The 26,712-nt window shown below is 40.7% G+C and overlaps 1 protein-coding gene across 5 annotated transcripts in view; it reads left to right on the top strand.

Annotated features, from left to right (window-relative positions):
* Nucleotides 1–4,378: 4,378 nt before the first annotated feature.
* Nucleotides 4,379–26,712, top strand: part of LYRM7 (LYR motif containing 7) — a 28,549-nt gene continuing 6,215 nt past the window's right edge. Inside the window, exons 1-5 of one of the 5 annotated variants that reach the window (XM_075726375.1) lie at nucleotides 4,379–4,407; nucleotides 7,577–7,649; nucleotides 8,316–8,386; nucleotides 16,356–16,498; nucleotides 25,426–25,789. In XM_075726375.1, the coding sequence (XP_075582490.1) occupies nucleotides 4,390–4,407; nucleotides 7,577–7,649; nucleotides 8,316–8,386; nucleotides 16,356–16,463 (270 nt within the window). In that variant the 5' untranslated portion in view covers nucleotides 4,379–4,389 and the 3' untranslated portion in view covers nucleotides 16,464–16,498; nucleotides 25,426–25,789. Of the gene's footprint in view, nucleotides 4,408–7,576; nucleotides 7,650–8,315; nucleotides 8,387–11,466; nucleotides 11,549–15,691; nucleotides 15,735–16,355; nucleotides 17,094–25,425; nucleotides 25,790–26,712 lie in introns of those variants that run through there. The other 4 variants (XM_075726370.1, XM_075726371.1, XM_075726374.1 and 1 more) reach the window with 4 other exon arrangements.

Below are 26,712 nucleotides of genomic sequence, written 5' to 3'. Positions count from 1 at the left end.
TGTCCCCGCCCACTCGGCTGCTCCGCCCTTATTGTCCCGGAGTGATGGCGGCGCAGGAAGGCGCAGGAAGGCGCGGGGGGGGCCTGTTAGCGGCTCCTCGGAGGGGCCAACGCTGTGAAGTGCTGGGACCTCGGAGAGATGGGGGGGGGGGGGGGGGGGGGGGTGTCTCAGGAGAGGCTGTTGCTGCCAGAAATACTGCTTATTGCCGCATCAAATCCAGCCTAAACATCTGTGACATCTTAGGACTGCGCCCTGCAGCCAAGTGACTGCTTGCGGCAGGGGTGCCCTTGGCTTTTCCACACAGGCTTGTAGGGGAAGCTCAAACTGCTGCGAGTCCTGTTCTGGAGGCCCTGCTGCCTCCGCAGATGTTTCCCAGATGACAGCTGTGTGGCTCCTGGCACAGAGCAGAAGGCAGACAGACAGCACCAGCCTCTCAAGGCCTTTTGGGGCCGCAGGGGCCCACCAAGGTAGGGCTTGGGCCGAGCCAGGTAGGGGGCTTTTATAAACATCAGCACTGCCCTCAAAGCTTGGAGGGCAAAGTCATGAAATGCACAGGGTTTAGTCTGAGGTGTCGGGTGCTGCTAGCATCGGGATGGCTCTTCCAGAGGGGAAATCACAGGCAGTTTGATGTGTCAGCCCTTCTACACATAAGACATTTCCTAACTATAGAATCATAGAATTGTTTAGGTTGGAAAAGACCTTTAAGATCATCCAGTCCAACCATTAATCTACACTACCAAGTCCACACTAAACCAGTCAAGGGTAGACTAGATCAAACCATGTCCCAAAGTGCCACATCTACCCGTTTTTTGAACACTTCCAGGGATGGTGACTCCACCACCTCTCTGGGCAGCCAATTGCCATGACCAGGCAATAATTCAACTGAGGGCAATACAGTAGTACCCAGCTTACCCAATTTACATCTAGTTGTAAATGCTTTTTTTAATATATACGACACCAGACATGAAATAAGAGAAATGAAAAAGCAGACACCCTCCCCACCCCCCCAGGATCTAAAAGAGTAACAACAAAGCTTCATTTTCTAAACTTTACACTTAAAACAGATTGAATCTGATTTCCCTCAAGCTTTGTCTAGGAAGATTTTAATATAGACATTTATATGTATTTGCCTCGTGACAAAAATCTCGCAGGAAAGAGAATTCTGGAGGGAGGCAGGGAATAAATACTGCTAAGTGGTTTAAACCTAAAATGGTTCCACATTTGATTACCTTGTTACAAAAAGAGCAGAATTTGTCGTACACATCTGGTAATAACTCTGAAATTATATATTTTGAGATACCTTAAACAAAGCTCTGACAAAGCACATTAAACATTGGTATGATATTCTGTTCCTCACTTGATGGTTATTTTAACATGTATATGTCCTACAGATAGTATTGGAGTATGACGGCTAAAACAAGAGTGAAGTTGGTGCTTCTGGGGCAAATTTCTTTGCTTTCTATTGTTGTCTAACCGTGGTTATTAAGCAAAGATATGAATAATTTTATTCCCCTATTTTCTCAGGAATTAAACACGTTTTGTGAAAGAATAGAAGAGTTGATATTACTAGCTAGACAGACTCAGGAACAGTTTAATGTATACTTATTCAGGATCCATTTGTACATGTTAGTGTACTTTAAGTAGTTCCATGGGCTGCCATGGAGCCAGTCTAGAAAGTGTATTTCTATGTTAAGACATAAAAAGACAATTTAAGAAGTGTCTCTGAAAAGGCAAAAGCTTTTTCTTTTTCACATAGTTGACTTCAACATATATTTTTGTCTCACCATATAAATGGTAAATTTTATATTATTTTGAATATAACAAGGCTTTTTCAAAGGATTTCATTCATTCATTCATTCATTCATTCACAGCTGCAGTAATTATTCCTGGAAACAGATCTATGAAGAAGGATCATTTCTCCTGCTACCAGATCAAGTTTCTTTAGGAGGTACATAGTCAAAAATAAGTGCATTTAGGAAATTCGAAATATTAAAAACATTTAGTAATATCTTAGTGTTCCCACACTTCAATTAGCTTTGAATGTAATTGCAATTAAACAATGAAAACAGACTATATATTGAAGGTAGAGGTCTAGCAAAGCAGTAAAGCTGATGACATTTAAAATCCTTATGCTGCCTTTAGCTAATGCTGGATGATGTGTTCTTGAAGTATAAGCTTATTTGTTCGGTTTTCTAGAGCATGGCAATTGAGTTTTAAAGTATCAGACACAGCCCTGGGATGGCCGGGCTGAGGCTGGGCTGGTCAATCAGGCTGTGGGCAAGGCAAAGCAGGGCTGTGGGGAGCTCGATGTGAGCAGCCAAAAAGGTGACCTGGCTGAAAGGGAAAATGACTGAACAGAAGCAAATGTCTGTTGAAAACCACTGGCAGAGCAAATGCCTGCCAGCCTGGGAGCTGTGAGCCTGGGAACCAGAAACATCATTGAAAAGTGCAGCTGGCCTCTTTTAAGTACAGCTGGACATCTAGAAACTGGATACACCCCCAGATACCATCGATAAGCGCAGAAACAAGGAACTGTGACAGCAACTTTTTGTCTGCAAAGGTGAAAAATAGTCTGGGAAAGGGGAAAACACCCTTGAGAAAGTAAGAATTGATAACTGCCATTGGCTGTTCTAACTGCAAGAGCAGGAAAACGGTCTGGCAAAATAAAAATTGATCTGAAAGAACAGCAAGCATGATCATCTGTTGGCCGTTCCAGATGGAAAACAGAAATTAACAGCACCCATTGGCTGATCGTAGTGGTGGTGTCCTATGCCCTCTTATGTCTCTATGATACAAAACTAACTTAATTTTTTTCCAAAATGGAACCTCTCTCTCTGAGAACATCCTGTGCGGCACGTAATTCTCCTTTCCTAAAGAGGCTGAATTCTCTGCAGAACTTGTATGTGAGATCTTGGAATCCCACTGGCAATGGCCTGGCTGACTCCAGACTCTGTGCAGCGGATCATCTTTGAAGTGAGACTCTGCTACTTCACGGTCCCCCTCTGGGACCCCTGCTGGGGTTGGTTCGGTCTGTCCTCCCACCTCTGGGATGGTCGGGTCCCCCTCTGGGATTGGTGTGTCCTCCACTCCAGGATGGTTTGGCCCCTTCTGAAATCTAATTCTCTTGATACTGCTATTATATATCTGTACAAATACTCTGTCATGATGTATCTGCTGTTACATTCTTGGTAAATTGCTTCACTAATGGTAAGTTTGTAGTAACCTGCAATAGTAAATACCTGCTTGGTTGTTGCTGTTACTGATTCCTGCTATAACGTTTATTGTCACTATGCAATTGATTGCTGCTATTATTGATTGCTGATAGTAATTGGTAATAGCCTAAGATAGATACATATTTGCTATATTAACCATAGGTACACTTGCTAGTGGCAATTTTTGTGGTAGTACGCTTGCTAGTGGTGATTATTTTGTGGTAATGTGTAATAAAGTAGAGAAATTCAGAGGGTGAAGCCTCCGTGTCCTCATGTATCACCAAATCCTGCGAGGCCTCAGTTGCGATCTCTGTACACCTGCAGGCTGGGTCACCGTTTATGCTGCGGCAGGGCTGGAGACGGGCCCTGCTGCAGCATCGCAGGCCCCGGGGAGCTGACACAAGGTCCCAGGCTGTGGGCTGGTCCCGCCACCAAGGCGTCTAAGTGCACTGAGGGCCCTGATATCTGCCATCAAAGGTAATTTTTCAAAACCTGTAATTCCTCTTTAGGGCACCCAAAGAATCGTGTATATTTTTTCCCAAAGTTAGGCTGGATTCAAGTCTACCAACCTTAGTAGGCCAGTTACCTATTTGAACATACGTGTTTATGCCCCACGCAGCCCGGCTGCAGGTGATGCGGGTGGGAGAGCCTCATCCACGGGGCACCCCCCCACGCACATGGCGGCCCACCCCGGCGGGCCCAGGCCGGCGCCGGGCCGCAGGGCAGCAGTCCCCGGGCAGCCCCGCAGCTCGGGCGGAGGGAGACGCCCGCGGGCAGCGCGGCGCAGGCAGCCCTGCCTGCTCCTTACGGACCCCCTGCCGCTCCTCCCGAGGTCCGCGCCAGTCTCCTGGCAGGCCTCGGCACACCGAGGGGTGGCACCGTTTGAGTGGCTGGCGCTGGCCACATCAGGGAAGGCGGCGGGGGTCAGGCTGGCCGCGCCGGAGCGGACCCAGGGAGCCGGCGGGGAGCGCCCCACGGGAGGCCGCACGGCGCCCCCGGGGCTGGCGGGAGGGGGGCCGAAGGCTGCCCGGAACGACGGCGACGGCGAGCCCTGCTCGCGGGGCAGCATTGGCGGCGGCACCCGGCAGCACCGCGGCGGGGGGGAGGGCGCGGCGCGTGTCACTTCCGCCTCCGCCGCGTCCCCGCTCCGTCGGACCGGAAGAGGATGGCGGTCGCCATGGCGAGCCGCGGGCGGGTGAGTGTGGCGCGCATGCGCGGCGGCGCGGCCGGGGCGCGGCGGGGAGGGGGCGGTGGTGGCCGCCGCGGCCCTCCGAGGGGGTGCTTGGCCTCTCTCGGTGAGGGCCCGCCCTGGCCGCGCCTCCTGAGGCTGGCGGGGGGGATCGAGGCCTCCCCGGTACTCGGGTGTGGCCTCGAGTGGATTGGGGCCGGAGCCTGTGGGGAGGGTCGGCCCCGTGTGAGGCGGCGGCGGAGGCTGCCGGCGCTCCCCCTCCCTCCGTCGCCGCCTTGCAGCGGCGGCGGGGCCGGCCCTGTCCTTCCCGTCTGGCCCGCGGCCTGCGGGCGAGCGGAAGCGACGCGTGCTGTCGAGTGCCGCAGGCGGCGGGGGGAAGGCGGCCGCCGGCGGGGTGTTGCCGCCCCGCGGGTGTTTGTCCCTCGTGGGCTGCTTGGTGCCCAGCGTGCTTGGGGTTGGTGGTGGTGCATGCAGCGCCGGAGAGGCGTGCTGTGTTCCCCCTCAAATTTGCGACGTTAGGCTGCAAAGAGTAACTAGGCGCTAATTAAGTGCTGTGGGGAGTTTTTCCTTGTATGTTACGGGAGGGTAGCAACTTTTTCCCTAGCAGTTTCTAGCTTTTATAGCATCAACGGGCAGAGGCTTTCCGGGCAAGAAGGACACAAAACAAGGTGATACAAAGTAGGGTTTTGCGTGCAAAGGCCATTGTGGAGAAAGGAAACAAATTGAGAGATGATAGTTAAGTAGAGGTTAAAATACATCAAGAGAATGAATTGTGATGGGAAGGTGAAGAAAAGCAAAGACAGAAGTATTATTTAGACCTTTCACCTTTACAGTATACAGTAGTTTTGGGGGAAGTTGAGCTCATGTTTCAGAAGTGTTCTGAAGCCTGGTACTAGAGGTGCTAATACACTGAGGCATTAGGGGAGTTCTGTGTTTCGTTAGGTGACTGTAGAGCTCAAAGGAGTCTGTGCATTAATATGTCTTGCTTCAAAGTAATCTAATGTAACTACTTTGTGGTTGGTGTCGTGAAGAACTTTCCAGGAGGTGTGTGCAGAAACAGGCAAATAGCAGAGGAAGATGCCAGAAAATTGTTCATCAAAGAGTTCAGAATAACCATAAGACGCTTCTTCAGGTTTCACCATACATATCTTTGACTCAAAACCATTTGTAGTATTAACTTTACTATTTCCAAAGATGGCAAAACTATTATGAAACAGAAATATTTCAGGATGTCCTGTCTAAATAATTTAGTCAAATTTCTTAAAATACATCTACAGAACAAGAAATTTATTTGCTGGCTTTTAATTCTGTCGGTTTACTTTCCACAGATTCAGCCATCTAGGGAATGCTGCAATTAAAGGCAACATGGTTATGTTCAGTTGCTAATTATTAAGGACACAGAAGTTGAAGAGGAGTTAGCAGAGTCCAAGTTCTCTTTTATAGGTCTCTGCTCAGATTGCTTTAACTGATTGTCAAGTCGCATAGTAATTCTTGTAAAAGTGCGAAAGTTTTTTACTTTAACATTCATGAGACTCTTACACAATTGAGGATGCACTAGTTTGTCCTCTTTACAGAAAGATCTGCAATGCAGTAGCTATACTCAACAGGATGCTAAATCATGAATTACAGTAGAAATTATGACATGGTCTGATCTACGATGGTGAAGTGAAATTTGAATTTTTTCATATTTGTAAGTTGTTCCTTAATAGCCCTAAAGTTGTGGTAGTATTATGTTAAAGAAGCAGTACAGAACGGGAAAGTTGCCTGTTCTTACTGTTTTATGTCTTTTTCCTCTTCCTAAAAACTGTCTTTTTGTGTGTGTACACTTCTGGATGACTCAAGGTGTAGCCAAGTGACTAGCTATGTGGAGGGTGAGAACTTAGCCTGAAAATCAAAAAATGTGTTGACAGCTGTTGGAAGTAATAGCTTTCAGAGAAGCTTGCCATTTCTCTCTCTATCGTTGGCAGATTTGAAGTAGAGGCACCACTTTTTTCAGGGCCTTGCCAGGATGTTTTTATTGACATTTTACTTTCAGGGGACAGTCTTGTTTGCATCTCCAGTTCACACATACAGAGCATGCTGATAAAGATTGTCATTTCTCAGTTACAGCTGTGTTTCCTCTGCATCCTTCTAAAAAATTTTTAGAATATTCATTGTGAGAAAACAATTTAAGATTATCATGAAGTACCTGGAAGTGTGCCTTCTAGAGATGCCAAAACACACTAGGAATTACTAGAAATAACTTACAAGAGGTATCTTATTACCAAGATTTTCTTTTTTTTTTTTTTTTTTTTTTGGTGTGCTTGTCAGAGATTCCTGTCAATCTCTGACAAACACCAGAAAAGTCTGATAAGGACTTCAGGATTTCTGTAATTCATTACAGTCTGTATGAATAAATAACCAAAACCACATGACTCTGAGCTGTGATTCTCAGGGGTTTTGCTTTACGTACAAACTGAAGTGTGTAGTCTCTACACTGTAAATCCTAATTTTTGAGTGTTTGGTCTTACTGAAGTTTTTATTTGCCGATCTGGCAGTTATATTTAGGGAAGGACTTTGCTTTGTGTTGTTTTTTCCATATCACCTGCAGAAGATTATGCCCAGGTATTACACAGAGATATGAGAAATAGTTATTGAATTAGTTAATACACAGCTTGAGATCCTGTTGAAATTCACTTTTCTCCCATTGGCTTGCAAGTGTGAGAATACATTAGCCATTTATATTTCTGTCTTTGTTTCGTAATCTGAGAATGTCCAGTGATGCACTCTTGATAGTTGCTTCAGGTGATTTGACTTTTAGAATTATTCTGATTCTGTTGGGTTTATATTGTATTGGCACAATAAATATGTTTACATCAGTGTATTTTTCAGGATTATAATCCTGTCATGCCAGATGATTATTTAGGAGTGTAATGCTCGTACTGTCTAGCATCTTAGATTAATTTGAAACATTTAGAGCTGTCTAGGATTTTGATTTCCTCACATGTGCTTTGGCTGCAAGTTATTCGATCAGAAATTGATGTAAAGTATCTTAGATACTGATTCCCTACCAAATTCTGTACTAAATGAAAAAGAACATGGAAGATCAACCAGAACACTCTTAATTGCAACTTGTTCATTTCAACTACGAATCCTGCTAGCAAACAAGCTAATTTTATTGATGTTGTATTGACAGGTTTTGAAGCTTTTTAAATTATTACACAGAACCCGGCAAGAAGTTTTTAAAAATGATACCAGAGCCCTTGAAGGTGAGATGCTCTTTTTTTGTGTGGTGGACGCTTACCTATCTTTCCATGGAACTTTCTTCTCTGAATACACAGAAAGAGAATTCTTTACAAAGTCTTCCTTCAAATTATTCCCTTCCACATTTTATAGGTAATCATTGGGAAAACTTGTGTGTCCATAACCAGACCCTTTAATTTGAAACAAAAAAGTGGTTGTGAGGCTGAAGCACTCAAGCTATATTTCATAAGGAAAACATCTCTTTTTGGAATCTTGGTGATCTTCCTGGGATTCCTGCCCCCGCCCCCCCCCGCTTTTTTTTTATTCCTCTCTCCAGTCCAGCAAAAGCATGTTTAACTGTACTAAGCATTTGAGTTGATTGTCTTTCTGTACGGTTGCTCCTCAGGGGATAAATACTGCTTTTTTAGTAAACCAACTTTTAGTAGTGGCGTCTGTATGTTAGTTATTTTTAAAGCTCAGAATGCTAGATAGGCAATCATACTTTATTCCTATACCAGTCAACTTAAAATATGACATCACCTGAATTCCATGGAAATCTTACATTAAAATACTTCAGGCAGAATGCACCAGGAAGGTGCTGTAAAGGACTTAGGATTCTGAGCTTTGAGGCAGTGACAAAGACAAAATAGAATTTTTTGTTCACACTTTAGTTTTTTTGTTTACTTATTTAGCTGCAAGACAAAAGATAAATGAAGAATTCAGAAATAACCAAGATGAGACATCTGAAGAGAAGATAAATGAGGTACTTCTTGTTTTCATTGTTTTTTTCCACTTTGCATGAGAATACTTATATAGGGGCTTTTTACTTAAAGGATCCCTAAACCAGGGGAAGTACTTATTGAGATAGTGTGAGAGCCAGGTGAGTTCTAAAAGGCTTTTACATGGATCTTTGTTTATACTTGCTTATATTTGCTTATATTGATACCTGCATTGGTATTGATAGTATGTTACAGAATTTTGCACATACAGAAATATATGAGAAGAAAGTGTCTTTTGGTAGTTAAGTATGCTTATCTTGAAGCTTATGATAAAATTATGGAAAAAATGTTTTATGTTGCTATTTTCAGGTAAATATTTTGTGTACTTCGCTCCTAATATCTATCTGAGCTGTGGTCAGTTAAGTTTACCTAGTCCTTGTTGTGTAGACAAGCACAGAAAGATACAAATAATCTGCTCAGTTACTGGCAGACGTGAGAAGTTGTGGTGGTTTAGCCCCAGCCAGCAACTAAGCACCACGCAGCTGCTTGCTCGCTCCCCCTGCCCCGGTGGGATGGGAGAGAGAATTGGAGGAGTAAGAGTGAGAAACACTCCTGGGTTGAGATAAGAACAGTTTAATAATTGAAATAAAGTAGAATAGTAATGATAATTATAATAATAATGATAATAATAATATATGAAGCAAGTGATGCACAACGCAATTGCTCACCACCCGCCGACCGATACCCAGACAGTTCCCAAGCAGTGATCGCTCCCCCGGCCAACTTCCCCCAGCTTATATATTGAGCATGACATCATATGGTATGGAATAGCCCTTTTGCCAGTTTGGATGAACTATCCTGTCTGTGCTCCCTCCCAGTTTCCTTGTTTACCTGGCAGAGCATGGGAAGCTGAAAAGTCCTTGACTAGCATAAGCAGTACTTAGCAACAACTAAAACATCAGTGTGTTATCAACATTCTTCTCCTACTAAATCCAAAACACAGCACTATGCCAACTAGTAGGAAGAAAATTAACTCTGTCGCAGCCGAAACCAGGACAGAAGTTATTTTGATTCCTGATCACAAATGAGGCAGAATCTTTTGTGGGAGGCAAAAAACAGCTAAAATGATCTTGACTATTGTAATATAGAGATAGTAATTACTGTTGGGTTTTTTTGCTGCTTCTTTCCTCATGGTGCATTAAAAGGAGTAGAACATTCTGTTAGCTTGCTATGTTAGTTGCCTTTGCTCAGTTGTTCTCTTAACACTTTTTACTGAGTCATGTATCTAAAGCTTACAGAGGCCTGAAATGAAACTTCTGCATTTTAGATATTTTTAGTTCTTAGCATCCATACAGAGTGAATAATTTAGTCCTTGTCATTCAGCCTTTTAACAGAATGTATTTACATTGTCATTGGGCACTAGTGGGAAGAAAGTGTCTCCATCTATCCTTTGCAGAAGTAACTCTAAACCTGTGCTACCACAGCAGCCACTGGACAGTAACATAAGTAATTCTGAGTATTTAGCTAGGACTTTCTTGCATTTCTGCTTGTTACCAGGCCCCTATAGTAACACTTTTGTGTTTGTGTTCCCAGTGTCTGATCTGTTAAATTGTATATTCTTTTTGTTACAGATGTACAGGAAAAATACTTGCTGTAATTTTTAAATCTATATTTGGTAGGAATGGCAACCTAGAAAATACAAATTCATAACTTTTTAGTATGGGTTAACTGCTGTCTTGATTAAATATGTCAGTGGGCGAAATTCTAGACTTCCATCACAACTACAGAATCCTAGAACATCATAGAAGCTGTCATTATATATACATATATATGTGTACTGAATATACTCAGATGCAGAGAAACTGAATCAAATGATACACAGGACTTGCGGGAATTTGGACACTTGCTTGCATAAACATGGGGGTGTTAGTGTTCTGCTTTGGACAGCAGCTCAAAAGTGAATATTGACCAACCAAATGTGTGTTACTTTGCCAGACTACAAAGCTGCAATGTCTTATAATATGATGTCAAATACTTCGTTATGTAGTGACCTAAGGAGGTAGGAGTTAGGCATTCTAACATCTGCGGTATTAGAATGTGAGACATGGCAGCTGAAACTACTGCAGCATTTTAGTTCAGCTTGGGAGCATGTTTCTGAAGTTACCTTGGTTATCTCCACTTCCTGTGATTTGGCTTGGTTTGTGAAGCAGTGTCAGAGCAAATGGCAGAATTCCTTTAAGATGAATCTGAAGTAGAAGGTGTGCTTCAGGAGCGTTCAGCCCATCTGCTGATGGGCATTCAGTAGGGGGATCTGGCGGATACCTAGTCCAAACCCTTAAAAAGGAAAGGAGGGAGGAAAAATCCAGTGTAGGTGTCAAGTCTTGAGCTCTAACTCTTGCAAAGATCCACTTCTGTTGTTACACACTACTTCATAGTGTAAGCATGTCTCCCGAAGTGTTTCACTTGTGCAGTTTCATTTATTTCTGACACAGTTATCATGCAAATGATATTAGGCTTCTCTTAATGGCTCAGTGAAACTAGCAAGGGTGCTTCTGCTTATCCTCTTAATGAGGGAAGTAATTCTAGGCCTTTTGCCAAGTATTAATGCCCCTGCTGATCTTTAGGTAGTGCCTTGTTCCTGTACTGCTTTTCTGTGAAACCTCAGTATTCTTGTCATGTTTTGCCCTTATTTTTGTCTCCTGTTTCAAGAGGAGGAATGTTAAGAGGACCAGATTGCCCTTTCCCTCAGGGTAGTCAAATGTTATTGAGGCATTCACCAATGTCTTTGATCATCAGAAACTAGTTACTTGTTTTGGTAGTTGCATTCTACCTTATTTATTTGCACTTTTAATTAGGTATATAGATTTTATACTGCTGTATGTTACTGAGCAGAAGTTTTCTCCCTCTTGTGCTGTATGTCTATGTAGCTTATATATCACCTGTAAGTTATTCCCAGGATCCCCAAAGTAAAAGCTATGTACAGGTAGTGCATAATTAACTGAATAATAGAACTGACTGGCTTTATTATTTGAATAGCTGTCTAGTATGGAAAATACCTTCAGGAATAATTACATACAATTTTAATTACTCTGTGTTGTTTGTTTGTTTGTTTTCCTTTTACTAGCTTCTGAAAATAGCTTCAGATGTTGAAGTGATTCTCAGAACTTCTGTTATTCAGGCAGTTCACACAGATTCCGACAAAATATGTGAGTAAAGCTGCATGCTAAAAAGATGTTTAAAAATGTTGTAGTTCAGTAAGTAAATATAAAACTTGAAAACTAAGTAAAGGGATAGAGAAGGCAAAAGTCTGTCTGTCTGTCATTTCTCTGCCCAAACCCTTAATTTAAGCCTGTTGACTAATGTCACTGCTGAGGACAGGTGGAGGTTTCAAAGGTACAAAGTTTCTACACAAATATTTGAAATACAGAGGCTCATAGAAAAGAGGCAGTGACTGCATTTAATGCCCTCATTGAGAGAAGAAGTCTCAACTTGGTAGCTTAACTATTAGGAGTGACAGCAACTAGGTAGCAAGTCAGCATGCAGGTACTGGCTAGTCAGTCAGTGTATGTCTAAATGTAGTAGCAACAGTATCTGTACATGCTTGCTCTACCAAATAGGTAGAAGCTGCCTGAGGAGGATTCACAAATGCAGTATGTACACTGTCCATAGTAGCTTTTTCTTTGAGGATGGAGTGTTCTTTTCCAAAACCTTGTTCTGACAGTTTAAGTTTCAGATTATGCCGTGGAAGATTTGTGATGCAATGATGGCCTTGATGCAAAGCCTATGAAATTCTGAAATTTTGGTTCCTGATTTAGAAGTTCTTTTATCTTATCGTCAAACACAAGAAAAGTAGTAGGGTCCGCATACAGCTGTGTGGTAGAGGATAGGAGAAATCTTCAGCTATGTATGTTGTTTCCTTTTGCTTCTGTTTAGTGGTGTCTGTAAAGCTTTGTAACTATTTTCAGTTTTAGATTTGGTAAAGCATTTAACTTTAGAACAGCCATTATGATCGAGGCCAAAGAGATGTCTGGACCAGTGTTGAGTCTTCCATAGTAGTCTGAGGCAGATGACAGGAGAAGAGCAGGAACAGAGCAAGTGAACTTTCGTGTCTTCCAGCTGTTTATGCCTGGCAGCACTTCGTGAGCCAGGGATGGTTTCTGTTCTAGTTATGCTCAGTGAGTTTCTCTCTCATGAGCTTGTACCTGTCAACCTATGCAAATTTCTTGCATCCAAGAACCTTTGACAAAGAATTTACTCCTTTTTATGAAGAATCACTTGCTGTAGTTTTGAATGTGGTTCTACTCTTCAATTTCTATTCATTTTCACCAAGCTGTTCATGAGTTTTTCAGCCCCTTGTTGTTCCCCTTTTATTTTTCCCCCGCTATGGAAGAGCTTCTCTGTGAAACAACAGCTGAATGCCTCTGATCATTCTGTTGCTATGCTCTGCACCCATTTCAATTCTACTCTCTCTTAAGATGATTAAAAGCTCACTGTCAATCAGGGCTGAGCACAGTCATCAAGTTGTGGGCAAACCAGGCATTTATACACACAACGATGGCACAATGATGCTTTCTCTTTCATCCTCAATTGGTTTCCTAGCCATTCGTAATTTTTAGCTCTGTACGTATGTATTTATTGTTACAAAATCATCTTGTATTCATTAAACTCATCTGAATGGTCGTGGTCAGTTTTGAACCTATCACTTTCCTTATGAAGTTAGGGGTTTTTTTTTAAATCTGTGTGCATTGCATGTCTCTGCGTGTAATTTTGTCTGTCATTTTACTGGTTATTCAGTCAAGTCTTAAGCTTGTCCTGCAGTTCTTCACAGTAAGCCATTTTCTTAAAGAAATTATTCAGGATAGTACCATTAAAAAAACATTCTTTTCCAGGTTACTTACAAACATGTTGAATAGCGCAGATGCCAACAAAAATACCCATAGAACTCCCCTTTTAGAACTCCCATTAGAAAATTCCTGAAACCAGAAATTCATAATTTGTAAGGAGTTGAGATAATTGTCACCGTATTTTGATAGTAGTTTATGCTGAATAGCATGGTCAGTGCACTGTGTGAAATCGTACCTATAAATGGCTGTGGTTTCCACTGCTGCTCCATTTTGTTGAATGTGTCACCCTGCTGTTTCCATCCTTTCTTCTTTGTTAAGACAAGTTGTCTGAGATTAAAAGGAGGAAGAAAGTTGGAAGTGGGGCTTCAGCTTCTAGTTGAATCTATGGCTAGGTGGTGTAGTGGTTTAAGTCCAGCCAACAACTAAGCCCCATGCAGCCGCTTGTCCCGCAGGGGGATGGGGGAGAGAATTGGAAGGGTAAAAGTGAGAAAACTTGTAGGTTGAGATAACAGTTTAATAGGTAAAGCAAAAGCTGTGCACATAAGCAAAGCAAAGAAATTCATTCACTGCTTCCCATCGGTGGGCAGGTGTTCAGAGCCATCTCCAGGGAAGCAGAGCTTTATCATGCATAATGATTACTTAGGAAGCTAAATGCCATTACTCCAAATGTTGCCCCTTCCTTCTTCTTCTCCCAGCTTTTATTGCTAACCACGATGTCAAATGGTATGGAATGCCCCTTTGGTTAGTTGGGGTCAGTTGTCCCAGCTGTGTCCCCTCCAAACATGTTGTGCATGTATATGATAAAAATATCAAGTGGATCTTCTCACTTTCCTTTGCTTTTTGGCACATAGGAGCCAGTTAGTGGCAGGAAATTTGTTGTAGGAAATCTCTGTATAGGTATATGAATCTGCTTAGGTAGCACATTGAACGGGTATTTACTTCCAGTACAGCTTTGATTAAGGAAGTTTTAGCAGAACAAAATCAACCTTTTTGATCTGTAATCTTTATGGTCTGTGGTAACTTTTATAGTGCCAATAGAATTACAGTTAGCTCCCTTGTTGCTTTCATGGTATTATCTTGTATTGAGTGAGAGGCTTGGGACAGATTTATTAAAAAAAAAAGTGGAAGTGCAGCCCTAAGGTGGCTGCTTGAGTTGCTATTTGTTGGCAAATAAAAATAAGTAACCTCAGTTGAAAAGTTTACTTTTTGTAGTGCTTTATCTTAGGTACTACATGTTTGTTTTGGAAACTTTGTAGAAACTGTAATAGAAGGTATATTGGAAAAAAAAGAAAATGTTGTAAAATACTGATTTAGGCTTGTATTTAAATTAGTATTATGTACTTGCTTCATCCCAGGATATTGCCCCCCACCCTACCCAAAAACAGATTAAAGTGATCAGTTGCTATGTTGTATGAAAGAAGAGTGGGGGAAAAAGAAACTGGGTGAAGTGTTTCAGAAACCTATTGCTGCAGCTGCTTTCCCTAAGTGAGTTACTGTCAGAATCTTTTGACTCTTTTTGTATTATAGCTGACAATATATAATTTAGCTACACCTGGTGTTTTTCTTCTCTGCCCGCCCCCACCCTGCAATCCTGCATCTCTAAAACAACTATTTAATAACTGAAAAGAAAAAGCCAAAGACTTGTCTTAGACAGTGAGAACAAATATTGGTAAGGGGAACATTTTCCCTAATCAAATGAAATTACTCTGTGCTGTCATAGAAGCAGTACACAGGGCAATGTTATTCTTTAAAAAGTTGGAGATGCAGTGGTGTATAGTCATGTTGGGATTCACTGGTAAACCTTAAAAAAAAAGACATTAAGCTGAGGTTTTCTTACTAAAGAGATGGCAATTTCAATTAGGAGCTTGTTAGTCATATTAGACAATTTTTCTGATTTTTTGTTTGTTTCAGTCTGAGTTTTGTTACTCAGTAGTATACAAATGTCTGTTCTATTAATTTCACTTTAATTTCAGATTAAGCTGATACAAGTAGAGCTTACATTTTAGTAATATGCCACACATGCAGTATGTTCTGATGATTTTGATTTGGTGTGTTGGCAGTGTATGTTCAAAACTTAGCTTTGAAAAGGAAGGTTAAAGATTCTTTCAATCTTTATTTGTTTGGACTTTTGTTTTTCAGTACTTCATATCCAATTCTGTTTTTCTTTGATATGTCTGTTTCATGTAGCTATTCTAGGTGTGTAGATCAACATGTTTTGTCGTAACTTTACTCACAAGTATCTTATCTGAGAGAAATGCAACTGAAATTTTACTTTAAAGCTCTTAGATTCTTATTAAATGCATCAGTACACAGATGCAAAAGGAACACACATTCGAGGAAGTCAGTCTTCTTTCTTACAAGATATGGGATATCAGTGCACTTTGGACAGAATATTGCTCATTACACATATACGCACATACAGAGTTTTACAGGTGTACTGTACCTTTCGCAGCTGTTTGACCTAGTCGAAGTTCAGCATTATGATTTCAGGTGTTTGTGCTTTAGTTTTTGCTGCTGGAGCAAATCCGACATGACACAGCTCCTTCCTTTCATGAAGAAAGGACAAGCTGATTTCTGAAGAGCTAGATGGCAAGAACTTAAGAGTCCGAAAGAGGTTAAAATGGTGTGTAATTAGACAAACCCTAACACACTGCACTTCAGTGACAATACAGTGGCTGTAATTTTCATTTGATGCTTTCTTTTCCTTTTGGCCTTTAAAACAGGTGTGACAAGATGAGTATTACAGATCAGATTCCAGGATGTTGGGGGAGAGGGCTAAATCAAATTTAGTGTTCATTTTTTGGAACTTATGTTTACTTGTTGAAGTAAACATAATCTGACTCAGGCGTGATAAAATTGCCATTCTCTCTGTTGCTAAAAGTTACTGCAACACTTTATCATTTTTTATGGATTCTTAATGCTATTAAAATATTTTCAGTGCTTCTAAAAGGAAAAAGGGGAAGGCAATATTCTGACCAACAGAAGGTAAAAATCTTAATACAGTTTTGTCTTGGGTGGGTACCATGATGCTGCTTGTACACATACCAGAAGCTCAGATTCTCATTTCAGTAACCTGATCTTTCGTAGTAACCTGGTTTTTTGTTTGTAAATGTAAAAACAACTGTAGAATTTTAAATAGTATTTTACACTTTTTTTTTTTCTATTACAGTGCTCATACCCAGGAAAGATCTGCTACAAGACAACACTCCTTACTTTGATAAACCAACAAAAAAGCATGAATCCTGAGGAAAATATGTCCCTCTCCCCAGAAGGTTAATATCCTCTAATGAGATCTCTGAAAACCAATAGTGGGTACGTGTTTTAAAGCTAAATTTTAAAAACAGTTAAATATTGTTACCAGGAAAACAGAGACTGAACCCAAGTCGCCAGGTTTATTGTGTGCTGTGGTATCATCATGTACTTCTTCTGTGGAGGATACTAATACTTCCACAGAAACTCAAGACGCACAGTTCTCTTAAAAATACACTGCTGAAATCTGTTACTTCAGCCAGGAATGTCTTTAATTATGACAGTCATCAGACAGAGATTGTTTCCTAGCCATCCAGCATTTTTCAAAACTAAATACAAATTAAATGCAGTTCTTAATCCTGATAATATTTATTTATAAGGTTTATTGTTAATCATATGCTGCTTTGAAGTAATGAAAAAACATCTTGTGGCACTTACCACTAAATTTATGGTTAGCATCAAAAGCATGATTTCCGAAGTTGTCATTAATTGTACACTAATATACTGTGATGTTTATGAGAGTTCTTAAGGTTCATCTGAATAAATTATGCAGGTTTTACAGATGGGAGAGTGTGTGTAGTCTTTTCCTTCTCCTCCACACCTTTGAACGAGCAGGAATGGCGGAGTTTGATTTCTTAGATGACAGCAGAACAAGAGAATCCAGCCACAACCTAACCTAAGGATGTTGGTCTAGATCATATGGTTTATCAGTTTAAGGGTTTTGTTTTATCTTGTGATTATAGTGATCTACTGAGGCATTTTCCAAAGAAAAGAAGCTTGTTGCTTAGTCACAAGTGATCTGATTTGCCTAAAGTGAGTTTATGGTGAGTTTATTTACTAAGCCCTTATCACTTCCATATTTTTTAAAGAAGACTTACTTGCTTCTTGTGGAATTCATCGCAATGATCTGTTCACTTCCACTTCAGTTGCATAGATTAGATACAACTACAGTGATATATAGAATCTTCTCTGTGTGAAATCGGTAACAGGCACCATACTAGGATCTAAATACCTCACACAGGAGTGAGGTAGCCCAGTAATACCTCTATTTCAGGTCCTAGTGATCCTGTTTATTTTTAATAAGCCTCCAAAATGTCAATATTGCATATCCGTGGGGGTTCTGACATGGCTTCACTGACTGAGTAAAATGGAAAACTAGTGCCTGCATCCAGTCTCTTGTCCTCACAGAGCATGCCAGCATGATAAGTACTCCTTTCTTTAAAACTGTTGCCTCTGGCTGCCATGGGTGAGTACATTGTCAGTAACCCTCTTTCAATTGCACTGATACTCCCTGCATTGTAGCTGGAAGGCAGCAGGTAAATGGTGGGAGATAGAATGAAATGAGTGCAGTTCCTGCTGTTTGTTGCAGTCTAGTGGCTCCACTACAAAACAAATGTCTCTGCAGGGGAAGTGCTGTTCTAGGCCTTTGTGGTGTTTACTTTCCTGAGGACAAGGCATATTCTGTGTCTGGTTTCCCATCCCTCTACAGCCTGCCTACATGGACTGTTTTTCCATAAGGAGTGTAAGAGAGGGGTACGCAAGGGAGAGAAAATAGAAGGTAGTTGCAGCTGTAAAGACAGACCAAAACAGAACATTACCTCAAGCGAAGTGGGTAATTTTTAAGCAGAAATAATTAAACGGCTCTGGCAAGAAAGAGAAATTATACAGCCATTAAGGTACACATCCCATGGCATGCTGGAACTGGGGGGAATTCATCTCTCATAGACCCATTGCTTTATGCTATGGGAGTAGCATATTAGTGATTTTATCCTTTAGATTGATTTCATAGAACAGAGGCCTGGTAGGTCTTCACTCTTTGGATAGTGATGTGAAATAGTATTGCCTATTATGATGCAAAATACATACTAAAAGACTTAAATGATGCCAACAGTAGATGGCAGTCTTTTGTATGATGTTTGAGGAAACTGCAAGTGGAGAAACTTTTCATGTGACTGTTGCTTCAGTATTGTTCTGCTGTCATGTGTTTCAGGTTTTTATTTTTAATAAGAATTAACACATTAATAGATAGTGCAGAAATGTCAACTTACAGCATCAGGCTTGGGATTTGAGAGGCATTTGTGTGCTTCGTCTTACCTACATCTTGAATAGTCGTAATAAAAGTACAGAATGAGTCACCTGAATAACATACACAACTGCTGAAATAAACTGCTGAAAATAAAGGACACGGTAAAAAGAAAAGTTGGTGGAATTTAATGGCCTTTGGAACAATTCTCCTTACACTCCCTATGCAGTATGTTTATGGTCTATGCATTCACATTCCATATTCCTGCTGTCCTTGTGCATTCCTGGGCAGCAAAGACAAACTGAATTTTGCAGTGCTGAGATGAGAAAAATCAAGTTGATAGGCAAAAGACAACTAATGTAGGAGACTGGCAGGCCTATTTGTTGCTCTTGTTTCAATGTGATCTTAAATGGGAATCCCTTGGGGGGCAGGGGAGGAGGTGGTATCCAGACCAGGATAAATAGGAATCCGAATAAGGAATTGAGCCTAAAAGTATCTCAGAGTTGGTCACTGTCTGGGCCCAGCAGGTGTTTGCTTTCTGCAAATTTAAGTTTCCAACCTTGAAAGACTCTCACAAACCTGCTTAATGAGCAGCTGGTAATTGAAGGCTTCTCTGCTAGTTGGTGGTAGTGGCTGTTCCTCTTCCTGTTATTCCATGCTTACCTGTTGGTTCACGTTCCAGTGGCCAGTCATCTCCCCATCTTCCGTTTCCATTTTCATATCACTCTGGGTGTGAATCTGTTCTTGATACTGTTGGCTTTGTGTTCATATATATCTTAATTTTCCTTGATTAATACCAATAATAGATGATGTTAAAAGGACAGGAAGTATTGTTGTATTCCCTCTGCAAAGTTTGAAGTGTTAACTGAAACTGTTTAAAACATTACGAGGGCTTAATGACTTGGGAGAGGAAAAGGTTGCTTCTTTACATCAGAAACTATAATTTAATAGGCTCACACTAACACGATTCAATCACATTAAACTCAGGTTTACTGGAACTGCAGAATTATAGAGCAGGTGTTATGTGCCCTTCTTCCAGAGTATGCATCATCAGTCTTAAAAGATTAGCCTTAACAGTAATAGTTCTTTAAACTGTAGTTTAACAATGTCTTGTATCAAAAAAATCAGCAGGCAGGAATTCCTATTGAAAAGGGCTCACTGCTTGTTCAGATCTGCTACAGTTCAGCGGTTGTAGCTGAGAGGTCACTATGGTCGAACCCCTGGGTGTTGCTGCCTGGAGGTGCCTTCGTGACCTGTACAGATGCCCTAGCAGTGCTGCTTAGCAGGACCTGCTATGTTAAAGGCGAGTTTCAGGTTGACTTGAGGTAGTCACCCACTTACACAGAATTTAGCAGAACAGATGTCACCTCAGTGATTACGCATAAGAAATTTCTAAGCACTTCAGCTTCTGACATCATCTACAAGAGATGTGTCTGCTAGAGCTTTCTGCCCTGGTGTTCGCCGTGAAGTGTTGACTTCGTGTACACTGTAGCTTTAATGAAAGCACTAAATACAGCCAAGGAATATTTGCTGTTTAAATGTTAAGTTTTGTTTTTGTTCTAACCACCTTTCCTTGTTCTTTATTTAACAGTTTCAAAATACAAGGTTTCTTTAGGTTTTTTTTCTGCAAGCGGTAGCTCAGGATAGGGATCAAGCATGGTATTAGTACATTTGCTGTAGCCTGATGTTCATAAAACACAGGTAATAGATTTAATCTATGAATTGATTTTGTTTGCATGGGTGGGATTTGTGTTGAAGTCTTTTATGCTCTTAGGTGAAATAAGGTGGCTTTTCTAATTTAGCAGGGCCAAATTAATCCCCTTCTCTGTTCCTGTGCGCTTTGGTGAAGGAAGCATTTGATTGCTATTTTTACAGGGAGTGCTGTTGTACACCACAAAGTGACTCCAGAAAGAGTTGATCGGGAAGTAGCATTAAACATTTAATCTGGAAAAGTAGCTTGTACCTTCCCCAAGGTGCCGAGTTCTTGGACAGTTTTTCAGGTAATATGGGATCAAAAAACCTGTGGCAACTTCAGTGACTAAATCTAGCATTGGCATTTATTCTTTTTCTTAGAGGTCATGCCAGCTGAAGGAGTCTGAATGCTGCATACCATCATCAGCACTGTTTGTATTATACTGGACCTGTAAATAAAGTAATTGAGCTTCAAGTACTGGCAGTTCTTTATACTTCCTTTACAAAAGGGGAAAAAAAAATATTGACAATTGAAAACTAAAAATAAAGGCTGACCAACTTACAGGAAGAGCTGAGTCCTAGTACTTCCCTGCCTTAGATAACTCTTTCCAAACTACTTGCAACAATTTAATCCTAAACTCTGGAGTTTGGTGGGCTGTCAAATCTTTGACCTTTATCTTTATGGGAAATTAATTACTTAACACAAAGCACAAATTGCAACATGAATTCAGTATTACGGCTGGTATTTTAGAGCTACAAAGGTTTGATGTTTTGCTAACTCTAGTAGAAATTCAGTCATCTTTTAGTGTAAAGTGTATGTTGCTTCTATGGGGTATATCTGTGGTGCAGATATCCAGATCTCTCTAATTCTGTTGAAAGCCTTCCCTAGTGAAGCTTTTATGATAGCTTTATTCAGTTCTTTAAAAGTTTAGCTTTCCTGTGACTTTTTTTTCCCTGCCAGCAAGAATAAATCTGAGGAGAGGAAAAGAGGGGAAGGGTACATCTTTATACTTTGATAAATGGCAATAAGTTTAAAGAATTGGTCTTTTTATAAGCAAATATTTCCATTTAGTTAGCACATGCAATGATCTGGTTTGCATCAGACGGAGGAGTAAAAGTATCTACTTTTCAAATTATGCTTTCCTTTTTCTCGCAGTATGTGCTTCAGCTTTGCATCTCATCTACCCGAAAGGCTGTGGTTTGAGTCCAGGAATAGCCAGGATTAGATAAACAGCTGGTGAAACTACGGTCTGTAGAAGCTGGGAGGGAGGATGGCATTCTCTGCGTTAGGCCATAAGAATGGGAACAGTTCTACTGTTTCACCTGCTGCTGGAGTAGTAGCAGCCTTCTCTGAGGTCAGTGGTTATGGGCAAAGGTTGATTCAGCTGCCCGCAAACTGCCCTTTCCAGCTGAAAGACGTCTCTGTAGCTGAGCATGGGAATTTTGTCATTCTACTCTCCGCGCAGCAGAACTGTGGTAGTGAAAGCAAGCAGGCAGCGACCCATACAATACTCTGCACTTTTTCCAGTCAGTTCGTAAAGGAAAAAATGAAAAGGTCATTGCAATACTTCCTTCCCTTTCTAAGTGTGTATTTAAGATAAAAACCTTGGTTCGTTGCTGTCCACCTGCAGATGAGCCAGTGCTGATGTTTCTGTGTAGATCTTTATCAGTCCATTCATACATTTTCTGTTTGGGAGGGCTGCTATCTGCTTCAGATTTCCTCCTGACACTTGCAGAGGTATAGACTTACTGAAGTCAGTTTCTTGGAGGATTTTTGGAGACTCGGCACAATTCTGCCCATGAAAAACAAGTGCTTTTAAGGAGAAGGAACAAACCTGCACTTTTCAGTTAGCTGTGTCTAGCTATGTCACAACACAAAGAGTATGGCTTTCAAGCTGTAATTCTTTTGGATGTGGTTTCAAAGGCTACATATACAGTAAATTTTCTGTAGCAGTTTGGCCAACATGTTATACTGGATCAGCAGAGAAAAGATCTCCTACATGACTACGTAGTGCTGAGAAAGGGCAAAGAAGGAGCTCTTACCTAGCTGGAAATAGTCCCTGAAGGAATTTCCTTTTAAGAACATGCCAGATTTTTTTGGTGACTAGTATTTAATTATGCATGTGGTTTCCTCAGTAAATTTCCTCTGAATATGCTTTGTGGAAATAAAAGCAGACAAGTGGTCTGCAGTGGACCTTGCAGTGTTGTCCAATAGTAGCTGAGGTGAGGCTGGCTCCTGTCAAACTGATAAATGAAACCTGAAATGAATGAGCATATGAATGAGGATGAGAGCATTAAAATTCATAGAAAGAAGAGCAAATGGAAGTATTAAGGACAACTTTTGCACTAGTGAAACAAAAATGTCAATGTACTAAATGGTTCTTTAAACAATTTTCCACTATAAATAAATGTCAGATTTTCATTGTTTAATTATAGTCTGCTGTGCAGACTGGAGGTGAAAGGAAGACTGACTGTGTGGACTGAAGAGGAACAGAGGATTGAACAGAGAAATAATACAGGCAAAGAATTTATTTAATTTGCACTTGATTATGCTTCATTGCAGTCATAATTAGGACTGCAGCATGTGCAGAAAGTTACTTCTTTGAACAGAAAGATTTAGGGTCAATTATCTGTTTTGCAGCCATTTTTCTGTATAATTTTGCCTAAGTTTTTGCTTTATTTCAGTTGCATTCAGTGAGACTTAGATAAATAAATACTCAGCTGCAATGACTTGCAAAGACTTCTGTCTGTGTTTTTATTCCTTATGGAGAGTGAAAGAAGATAATTTCCCCTATAAGGGAACTGTAAAACTCTTAAATGTTACAATGAGGAGGATCATGTAAGAACTTCAAATATACCCATACTACTTTCTGGTAACATTGTAGATATGCACAGATTAGGTGGTAAGCTCACAGCTTCTCACAATTTCATCAAAATATGGAATTAAATAGATTATGTTAGGTACAAGAAAATGAAACGTGGCAACTTAATGTTGGACTAACAATAAAAATACGTTTTGAAAAGAAAAAAAAAGACTCGAGAAATTGTGAGGTTCATTTTGCAATGCCTCTAGTATGCATTTAGAGAAGAAGCCATGGAGAAAGGCCTCAGGCAGGCAGAACTCTGGCAGGTATGCTCCTCAGTACTGCTTTGCTTTAGCTACTGTGTGAAAGACAAAATTTAGGAGATTTATGACTCCAAGGACAAAAGACCTGGGACAGGTAAAGGGTGCATTATCTGTCTTTGTCAGATGGAAAACATGTTGTGATGCACCAGCTACGTCAGGTAATGAATCACATGCTGTTTGATGTACTTCCTGTTCCCCTACAACAGATTTGTAGTTTGAAATTCTGCTTTAAGATGCATATTGGGATTTCTTTCACTATTTTTTTAACTACTTTTCAATGAATGTTTGAAACTACAAACACTTAAAATGGAGAAAAAGCATGCAAATGCTGGCATGTGCATTCCGTTTTGGGGCAGAAGACTCCCAAGTACACAAGAGAAAAGGAGTACAAAAAACACCCCAAAATGAGGGAACAAAGTAGACAACATTGTTTCTATGATCAAGACATCCAGTAAAGCTTGCTGCAGATTTCATCACCTTGTTCTTGTACAGTTCCATTTATTTAAAATGTAATTTTCTAGCAGATGAAGTAGTTACTTAAGTAATTTATTCAAATATACAGTAACTCAAACCACAGAAGTTAAGTCAGGTCATCTCTTGGGGATTTCTCTTAAGTGCCATTTCCTCTGCTCCATGTGAAAGAAAGAAAATAAACAGGGAAAGCTGAAATTATAAAGAAACAAGCACAAAAACATCTGAACCTGAACTGCCTGTAACATCTGTCACAGTTTTGAAACTAAAATCCTATTGAATCCTAGAAAAACAACCTCTGTGGAAGTAATGGACTCTGTAAATTTTAGCAAGAAGAAAAGAAATATTAAGAATTTGGTTATTTTATGAATTACTTAGAGGACTGTGTCATGCTTGAAAGTTGCTAAGTGTTACTAGACAGAAGTGCAAAAAAATACCATAGTATTTATTAAAACAGATCAAGAAAGAATGCTTAATACCCATTCCAATGTGAAGTTAGGAATAAACTAAAATTTGCTAAACAGTAATCTCCAAGGAAGTATCCATATACATAAGGAAATGAAGAGGAATGAGCTGTAGTTCTGGCTGGTGTAAAATAGCATACTTTTGCAATATGACTACCCTTTAAATGTATGCCCTCAGAAGGTAAGGTAAGGCTGGGATGGTTTGACAGCCTATAACTGGGGCTGAGATGAAGTGGGGAAAATACAGGCTGAATATCAAGAAAAGCATGAAGTGCAGCTCTCACTGATGTCAATTAGACTCTGCTTGGTATTTTCGCTTAGCGAAGTATTGCCTCCAGGAAAGTGGACACCCTTTTTGTCAGGATGTTTGAAGTCTCACCTCCCACAATACTAAAGCATATGCAGTAGACAACATTAGAATGAGTAGGAATGAGGACTCGGCTGGGTGCTGGGAAAATAATGAGTTGTACCAGCTATATTATATGTATGTTAAAGTAACTTAGAAGCAATGTGCTCAACCATACTGAAGGCAGCAGAAGCTGAAAGGGAAGGAGATTCTTAGACCTCCAACATTGCTTACCAGAAAATTAGGAGGCAAGGACAGAGAGAGTACAAAAAAAGACATTGTGCTGCACTTGGTTCGGTGGGAGTACATCCCCCTGTAATACTCTGTAGCTCGTGGTCTCTACAGCAGGAAGTCTTATTGCCAGGTGACTTAAGATGAAAATTGTGTGAGCTGCTAGTCTTCTTTTTTTGTCTTAATAGTTTATGTATGAATATTGCGCATTTGACTTCTACTCATGCCCTTCAGGAACTCTGTGCAGAGCCAATTTCACAGATGTTGTCAAGTACTAACTGTTAACACTCTATTAACACGGATTATTTAGTCCTTACCCAGCAGATGGATTCCGAATATTCTAGCCCTGAATAAAATCAGCTAGAAATCATTTGCAGGGACTCTGCTGATATTTCCACCAAGTTAAATGTGAGGAAACTCAATCCCACTTGAATCAGTGGAAGCACTCCACATGTTTCAGGCTCATTCAACAGCTATTCCAGGGTTGTGAGAGGGTTTCTTGTAAGTCTGAGGTTCTGGTTCTGCTTACCGATGTAGTGTTGGCCCACAGCAAACTCTGACTTGGGTACAATAATCAGAGCAGTCTCAGCCTAGGTACAGAAAAATGTCTTTTTTCTATATCTTTTCTTTCTGTAGGCCACTGTGTGTCTTGGTCTTCCCTCAAGATGTTTGCCATTCTCTTGCTGTCTGAGAACCATAATGCTCCTTTTTTGTCAATATGCAGGGACTGATGCTAACCGTGTACCAAATACTTCAGATGATTCATTTTGAGAGGTTGGTGGTTTTGTCTGCCCCTGCTGACCTGCAAGAAGAGCTAGCAGCAGCCTGGTCTGTGCCAGATAGCTGTATATGCAACATGTAAATCATTGTGGGTATCCTGAGTCCATTCAAACCAGAAGGGCCAGCACTTCTTGTTGCCTTATCTTTAACCATCAATCTCAGAACACGGAAGTAGAAAGGTGCTGTATAGAAATACAGGTTTAAAACCCCTGGGTGTGTAGCCCTCACCCACACCATTCTGCTGCAGCAATGGGAGAGGACTTTCAGTAAGGAGTGTCTTACCTCCCTAAAGTATGACTTTATATGAAAATTCCAGCTATGGCACAGAATTTGATCCGGTCAGCATTTGAGCAAATACATGTTCCTGCTTATATAAACAGCCCAATTAAATGCAGTGCTTAAATGCTCACAGAACTGGCAGTATGTTTTATAATGAGTTTGCCAAGAAAATAAGGAACTTGGAAGTAAATATTTCCTGCCTTGCACACAGAAGCAATCTCATTGAATTCACCTCCGTGCGTAAACCAAGCAGGATGTGGCATAACCTTCAAAGTGTGCCAAGCTCTTGTTTGCACTGGGTGCCTTTGGGTAAGTAGTAGCCTAAAAGCAATACAAAAATCAATAGAAAGAATGTGTAACCACTCATTTAATTTCTGGAGCCATTTTAAATTTTTACCCTGGAGAATATCTGTATAGATCTTCACTATGGTGATTGATTTCTTTTCAAAGAAAGTAGCCTTGTGGCTCATATCTTGCATGTTCTATCTCTATTGACAATGTGGCTGTTATCTAAGAAGTGTATCTAGTACAGTTAACTATATATATGTGCATGTCGTGTGTGTGTGTATATATATATATATAGGATGGTAACGATCCAGAAAGATATAGTCACAGAACCAGCTGCAGGGAGGACCAGAAAAGCCTTCTTCAGACCTTCTAACCTGCACTTCCACATGGCATTTTGGTATGGAGCAACAAAATTGTCGGAGAAACTTAACAAAGGCTCACGCTACCGAATGCTTGCACAGCTGTGCAGCTCTGAACATGCTGCTTCAAAAAGCCAAGTTAACACGCTGAGTCAAGTGTTTTAACTTCCGTGGTTTGTAATGCTCATCTTTATGCCTTTACATATGGTACATTAAT

Source organism: Pelecanus crispus, chromosome Z, assembly GCF_030463565.1.
Source record: "Pelecanus crispus isolate bPelCri1 chromosome Z, bPelCri1.pri, whole genome shotgun sequence".
Classification (NCBI taxonomy): Eukaryota; Metazoa; Chordata; class Aves; order Pelecaniformes; family Pelecanidae; genus Pelecanus; species Pelecanus crispus.
Note: the sequence above shows the minus strand (reverse complement) of the source record. Positions and strands in the feature narration are given on the sequence as shown.